Source organism: Crocodylus siamensis, chromosome 2 (assembly GCF_052110815.1).
Source record: "Crocodylus siamensis isolate JL-2025a chromosome 2, ASM5211081v1, whole genome shotgun sequence".
NCBI lineage: Eukaryota > Metazoa > Chordata > Crocodylia > Crocodylidae > Crocodylus > Crocodylus siamensis.
The window spans coordinates 167773400-167781270 of NC_143396.1; the positions used below are offsets into that span (position 1 = coordinate 167773400).

At 40.9% G+C, this 7871-nt stretch overlaps 2 protein-coding genes across 2 annotated transcripts; both read left to right on the forward strand.

The window, feature by feature from the left end:
• The first annotated feature begins 1433 nt into the window (after positions 1–1433).
• On the forward strand, positions 1434–2384 carry LOC149871160 (olfactory receptor 5J3-like). Its single transcript, XM_090034579.1, has one exon. The coding sequence runs from the start codon at positions 1437–1439 to the stop codon at positions 2382–2384; it is 948 nt and encodes a 315-aa protein (XP_089890705.1). The 5' UTR covers positions 1434–1436.
• Positions 2385–6706: 4322 nt separating this feature from the next.
• Positions 6707–7645, forward strand: LOC149871161 (olfactory receptor 5J3-like). Its single transcript, XM_090034851.1, has one exon. It carries the CDS (start codon positions 6707–6709, stop codon positions 7643–7645), a length of 939 nt encoding a protein of 312 aa, XP_089890977.1.
• Positions 7646–7871: the final 226 nt, after the last annotated feature.

Genomic DNA, 7871 nt, shown 5'->3' on the forward strand with positions numbered 1-7871 from the left:
ACATTGCACTTACATATGAGAGATGATAGACTTCAAAAGGTCTTGACACTAAAAAAGAAGTTTGATGAACTGGGGCAGGGAATGCCACAGGGTGGATTCAGATGTGCAAAAGCCTAACTTTTAAGGTGCTATACCACTTCACCTTGTATATCTTAGCTTGATTTCCTCCTTTATTTCTTCTCTCCCCTTTCTTCATGCTCCTCTCAAAGGGATTTTTTACTTGTTCTACTTGTTCTTTTCTCTTACTTCTTGCTTCAAACTATTTACTGTGCAAGTTCTTTAAGCATCCTTCATTCTGCCTCCATATCCACATCTGGTCAGAGCTGCTGGACTATCATAGTATGTTATTGAATCTTTTAATATTGGTATTTCCCATAACGCCATGGCTCCTAGAGTCACATTAACACTTGACAATCTGTCCCCCCTCTCTCATAGCCCACATGACTGGATGTGCCAGGCTGAAAATAAGGCTGATGTAAGTATGAGAAAACAAAAATCTAGCCAACGCTAATTGAAACTTGTTCTAATGAACTATCATTTCTTTGGAATTTGTTGATTTGTTAAAACTGGATCATTTGAGCAGCTGATGTGACTTCAGCTGAGTTTAGTGAAATCTGCCTGATTTCCTGTTGCTTCATCTGCCTTGTAGGTTGCTGGGGAACTCATTGCTTATGGAAGACTTCCTCAGAATTGAGAGTTTGCAGGCATCCAGGGCTCCATTCCTTTCCTTTTTTCAAGATTTCCAAAAGTTAAATTTTCATTTCTGCTCATTATTTCAAAATACCAAGAATCTGCCAGGAGATGATTCCCATTATTGCCAAATCCACAATTATACTTGTGTTGTTGGGGGGTTTTTAAAGCATGACTTTTAAGCCAATGTTATGAGTTTGCAGATGTTACTCACAATATTAAAACACTTTTGGATTAACAACACAATAGAGATGCAATGAGAATCAGTGAACAGATCTGGAACACAACAAAGACATTGTGTGTATCCAAAAGGATGCTCTGAAAGGAGAATGAACTTGTATCTCAGTCAGGGATGAAATTGAAAGTACCAGAACTATGCGATATACAAGTGAGTATTCAATATAAAGAAGCCAGCTAATGAGCTTGAGCAATTACAGGAGTATTTCGCTATAGATATACCTTTTCAAAGCCCCATTGCTAACTGGAAACTTTATAATCAATATGAATTACATTAAGGAAAGCAGATGTCTACATTTCCAAGGCCTCTTTTACAGCCTCAGTTCTCATGAAAAATGAGTGTAAACTAATTCAGAACCTTGCCCAACATGTGTATAGCTTGTTTCTGGACATATATCCAAACCAAATGGTGTAATTCATATTTCATGCAATGATCTTTTTTTTTTTTTTCTTTTGCACTGATCACATTTTTTATCCCAGCAGGTATGCTATCTTTTAATATCATATAAATGTCTGTGGGGAATCACTCAAAGGTGACGCATTTCATCCTCCTGGGCCTAACTGATCGTCCAGAAATGCAGGTCCCCCTGTTTGTGGTGTTCCTGGTGGTCTATGTTTTCACTGTGGTGGGGAATCTTGGAATGATTGCATTGGTCTGGATTGATCCTCAACTTCACACTCCCATGTATTTCTTTCTCAGTAATTTATCTTTGGTAGATCTGTGCTATTCCTCTGTCTTTGCTCCAAAGATGCTGCTGAATTTAGTGCAGACTAAAACTATTTCATACTCTGCATGCATTTTCCAGCACTTTTCTTTTGTTGTGCTTGTGACCACAGAAGGATTCTTGCTGGCGGCAATGGCATATGACCGCTATGTAGCTATCTGTAATCCACTGCTTTATACTGTGGTTATGTGCAGGAGAGTCTGTATTCAGTTAGTGGTGGGATCATACATTGGTGGGCTCATCAACTCTTTGACACACACATGTGCCCTACTGAGGCTGTCTTTCTGTGGGCCCAATGTCATCAACCATTATTTCTGTGACACTAACCCATTACTGAAACTCACCTGCTCTGATGACCACATCAATGAAATTCTGCTTGTAACCTTTTCTGGAGTTATTGCCATGTCCACTCTCTTGTTTGTTGTTATTTCCTACATGTACATCCTCTTCTCCATCTTGAGGATCCATTCAACTGAAGGTAGACATAAAGCCTTTTCCACCTGTGCCTCTCACCTCACTGCTGTCACCATGTTCTATGGGCCTGTAAGTTTAAGCCACATACAACCCAGTTCCAGCTACTCACTGGACCAGGAGAAGATCTCAGCTGTATTTTATACTTTGATTGTCCCCATGATGAACCCCCTCATCTACAGCATGAGAAACAAGGAAGTGAAGGATACATTTAAGAAGATGATACAATGGAGAAAATGTTTTCAGTCAATGTGTTTATGAAGTTGATTCTAATCAATTAATAAAAAAGTATAATTGGTTTAAAAAAAGAGGAGGTCTATGGGCTTCATTTCATTGCCTTGATTTACAATCCTTACATATGTTCAGGATTTAATTGAAACTTAAAAATCTGAATCTGGGGGCTAAGGTACTGCAGGGGTGGGGGGACTAACTGAGTCCACAAGGTGTGGGATGAGGGGAGCTCCAATCCATTCCCCAACCCCTCCAGCTCAGGCTAGGGGAAGTACAGTCAGCAGCTTCTTGCTGCTGGCTTCCTCTTCTCTCCCCCCGCCTTCCTATTAATAGACCTGGAGCTGGAAGGGTGGGGACGTGAGGCTGTGGACAGTGGCAGCTCCTCAGCTCTCTGGGTCCTGCAAGCAGGCTTGATCCCCTCATCCTGACCCAACAGAGGAACATCTGTTGGGTTGGGGGTTGGAGGGAGGGTGCTGTAACTCATGGCACTTTATGTAAAGCGCCATGAATTAGAGCACGGGCCTGAATATATATCAGAGCCTATAGATTCTCTTCCTTCCCCTTCCACCTCCCTAGATACTATCCTAAATACTAAGCCATAAGTTACAATGTGGTGTTTAGTATCCCTTAATTCCACCTACTGAGGTTCTGCCATGTTCTTCTGAGAGAGGTAGTTGGTCTAAAATCAGGAAGAAGGCAGGATAAAGTTGAACCATAGACTAAATCAGAGACAAATATGCTTAACAGCCTACTTCATCAGATGATAAGTAATTGTTTTGACTTTTTTGTGTGTCAGAAAGAGAGCTTGACTCTTCAGGCTGTGAGGGATGGGGAGTTTCACTTCGAGGAAGGCAGCATCTGGATTCTAACTGCTACCTGATATTTTTTCTTTTAATGAAATATTCACTGGAACAGAAACTAGAGACCAGATCTCACCTTTTCCAGGTTAGAGCTTTTTCACATTCACCTTACAGATTCTGACACATGCTCCATCAGTGCAAGTTGTAGATGTTTTAAAGGGAGAAGTATATGAACATCATATCTAAAGTAGTCCATCCTCAGCAATACCCTGGCATCAATCATCATTGGTTTAGGGATGTGAGAGGATGTATTCCTGATTGTTCTGTGTAATGGCTCCATTTGTTCAAACCCTTTTGAACCGGATTATATTATCTGCCTCTACAACTACTTGTATCCATGAGTTTCAAAATGTTACTATACATTGTGACCAAAAAAAAACCTTGTTTTAAATCCATCTCCTGATAACTTAACTGGATGCCATCTTGCTCTTGTATTTGGGGCCTTGCTGAATAGCAGTACCCTATCCACTTTATCCACACCCTTCACATATTTATTATACATATTTATCAGAAGCCTCTCAGCCCAACCTTATTTCAAAAGTGGAGTGTCCTAGCCTCCTGAGTCTTTCCCGGTATGGCAACTGCCAAATACCTCTGATCATATCCATTACCTTTCTCTGTATGTTTTCATTCTTTCTGAGATGGGCAGGTGAAAACTGCATGCAATATTCAAGATGTGGATGCACAGTCTTATACAGTGGCATAAGCTATTTTCCTGTCCAACATTTTATTGCCTTTTTTTGTAACTGCTGGTCAAATATCTGACATTTCTAGAGAAATACCTACAGCAAATACAAGTCTCTATTCTGAAGGGTAATCACTAGTTCACAGCACAATAATCTGCAAATCATTGGCACTTCCAAGACTGAATGGACATGTGCTTACTTAGTATGAGCCTGGAGCAAGGTTCATACCTATGCTTCTGGTGCCATATATAAATTCTTCAAACACTTTGCTATTTCATTCATCTCTCCTGAGGTGATGAAATTATTGTTCTTTTTCCAAGGAACAGAACAGGGATTACCACCCACCAAAACATGGTTACTGGAGGAGGTATAGAGTTAGTGGTACTGTCTCTTACCTTTTATACAACTACCTATTGTTTAGCGTTCTCCCCATCCAGGAAGTGGGGGTCCTGTATTCTGGGGCACTCCTAGACTGAGGTAACCCAAACACACATTTTTCATCTCCTCTGAGTGTGTCCTAACCAGGAGGCTACAGGTAAAGTTAAAGGGTGGGGTGGAATTTGGAGAGTCCTCCACCATACCAGGTAAAACTGTACACACCACAACCTAACATGCAAGATGCATGAGGCCAAAGTTACAGACCCTGGAATCCCTGCCTAGTGTTTGGGGGTGGAGGTGAGGCAGATTTTAGATTTTAATTCCTGTCCCATTGTTCTTTATGCATTTTCCATTCAAGCACCTTTAGATAAAAAACAATTAATCTTGAGAGCAGGAACTGGATCCTGGTTGGACTTAAATGCTAGCTTGAGAATATAAGGGAATGTATTTGTGGCCCAAGAGCCCTGTGGTACTTTACTGCTGAGGCGTTTAGGGTGGGGCACTTCTGGGAATATGCAGAAACAGGACTCTGGTATCTGGAGGACTTCTAAGCTAGTCAGAGAGGTGTCCAATAGTGGTGCTACTTTCCAGGGTTAGGTAGCAGCTGACTGGCATTTAGGACTGACACTTGGAATTCACTGGAAACTAGACAACTCAGTCATACATATGTTCTTCTTTAGGCACCCAAAGATTTTTTGCACCAGATCAGCAATGGATCCTGGCATCAATGGCCTTGAACACACAGAGATTAGGGATTAAGTTATACCCTTCTCAGGATTTCCTGTTGTCTAGCTTAGAGGGCTTCTGTTTAACATGCTAGCTTTTGTTAATTCCAGGGATAGGCAGTTAAATCTCCTCACTGTATAGAGAGCCTAGGCACATAATACAGGACTGTATATTTTAGTAAGTAGAAGTGAGCGAAAAGATAGGTGCTGCAAGATTCAGGATTGAGAGGCTGAACTTCTTTAGTGGATCTAGCTCATCAACTTCTGTCTCCCCGCTAACTAGCCCACTGTGAGACATTCTGGGTTGGGTGCTCACTCCCACCCATGGTGCCTGAGTTACAGTACTTCAATGGCTGATAGAAACCTATTCTGTCTGAAATGCCAGGATACTTTATGTGTGGACACCTCTGAACCATGACAACTGTGAATTGGTTCCCAACTAGTGAGACTTGGAAAAAGTTCCACTTTAACACATCTATTACTTTACACCTAATAGAACAGGGCTTCTTTACTATGAAACATTTTTGATCTGCTGGCTCAGGAAAACAGGGTGAACTATCAATAATACAAAACAAAGGAAAATAAACATGTCCGCAGACCATGTACACCTATTGAAAACAAACTTTGGGGAGCAATTACTGCAGGCTTCCAAGGTGGAACTTTAATGGTCCCAGCTGTGCCCACCCTGGGACTAGGAGAGGTGCTGTGCTCCAGGGATTTTGTGTCTGCCTACCCCTTAATAGTAGTATAAATAACCCATATCAGCCTCATCCCTTTCTGCTCAAGAATAAGCAGCTTGTATTGTGTAATTATAACTCATTTTTTCTGCCCTTTAATAAAAGAGAAATTGTATTTCTCTTGAATTTTTAGGCCTGGAATTAGCAACAAAGTATAACCCCAACAAATTAGGATTCTGATCAGGTAGTGTCCAAATGCTCACAAAATCCTCCTGACTGTCCTTTGCTGTTTCATGAAGAACTGTGAGGAAAAATGGACACGAGACAAGGTGCAATGAAACATGATGAGGTGAGAAACAAGCCCGGTGGCAGAAAGATTGCCTGAATCACTTTGTGTGCTTCATACCACTTCTTAACCTTGGAAAAGTTTCCCTCTTATTGGAAATGAACTGTTTCTGTCTTTAGGATTCTGTCTTTAGGTTTCCCTCTTATTGGAAATGCACTGCTTCTGTCTTTAGGACTTTTGAAAAATTTAATGCATGAAACTTCAGATGCCAGAATTAAATTAAAAATTGTCTTAATTGTCAATCTATTCTTGCCCATCTTGTATACATTAAACTTCAAGGTACATGTATGCAAAATGTCATTCAGTTTGTGAAGTTGCTTGAATATTTATTGGACATTGTTTTTCATTTTTGCTTTAAAGAGCTAGAATCTGATCCCATTGGTTTCTAGCTTCTCAGTTCTGTAGAGAGGAGATTCTGTTCTTTATAACCAAAAATCAGATGAGGCATGTCTATAGGCTTAACAAACTGTCCCTTCAAGGCAACTACAAGTTTTGTGTCTTGGAGTGCCTAGTCATCAATTTCCATGGTGGTAGTTAAGTTAACGGGCAATCATGGACCACAGAATGTAGTTTACAGAAACTTTTACATCATCTGTCAGATTCTGCTTTTGTAATAGTTGTTTCTTCTTCCATACTGATCAAGTTCATTTTCTCATCAGGTATCATGCAGTCCTATTTAAATGGATGAAAGCAATTATACCATGGTAGCACACTTCATCCTCCTTGGGTTGACAGACCGTTCAGAGTTGCAAATTCCACTCTTCGTGCTGTTCCTGTTAGTCTACATCATCACTCTGATAGGAAATCTTGGAATGATTGTGTTGATCTGGATTGATCCCAGACTGCACACTCCCATGTACTTCTTCCTCAGCAACTTGTCTGTTGTGGACCTCCGCTACTCCTCAGTCTTTGTTCCAAAGATGCTGGTGAACTTCTTAGTGGAGAAGAAAACCATTTCTTATTCTGCTTGTCTTTCTCAATATTTTCTTTTTGTGGTATTTGTTACCACAGAAGGGTTCTTGTTGGCTGCCATGGCTTATGACCGCTACATAGCCATCTGTAACCCATTGCTGTATACTGTTGTCATGAGTAAGACACCATGTATTCAGCTGGTATCCATGTCCTATATAGGAGGTCTCTTCAATTCACTGACACACACATGTGGCTTGCTGAGATTGTCATTTTGTGGACCCAACATCATTAAACATTATTTTTGTGACTTCCCTCCACTGCTAAAACTTTCCTGCTCTGATACTCATATAAATGAGATTGTTCTGTTAGCTTTCTCTGGGGTCATAGCCTTGTTAACTTTGTTGACTGTCATCATCTCCTACGTATACATCCTGTCTGCCATTCTAAGGATCCACTCTGCAGAAGGCAGATGCAAAGCCTTCTCCACCTGCACTTCCCACCTGACAGCGGTCACTGTTTTCTATGGGTCTATTACTTTTAGCTACATCCAACCCAGCTCCAGCTATTCACTGGAACAGGAAAAAATCTCAGCTGTATTTTATACTCTTGTGGTCCCAATGCTGAACCCCTTGATCTACAGCCTGAGAAACAAAGAGGTGAAGGATAGCCTAAGGAGGACAATAGCTGGGGAAAACTTTCCCAGATAATCAGTTTGTCAACATGAACATGGTCAGTTGCTAAGAATAAATAGAATAAAAAGAAAATATTAGGGGTGCACAGATAAGAAATTTTGGGGGCTGATACTGATAGCTGATTTTTAAGGAGGCATATCGACTGATACCAATCTGATTTCCAATATGCAGCTCTTCAGCTTGAAGATCTGCTTGGCTGGGAAGAGGCCAGCCCCAGCCCATCCTGCCCCATGCAGATCTG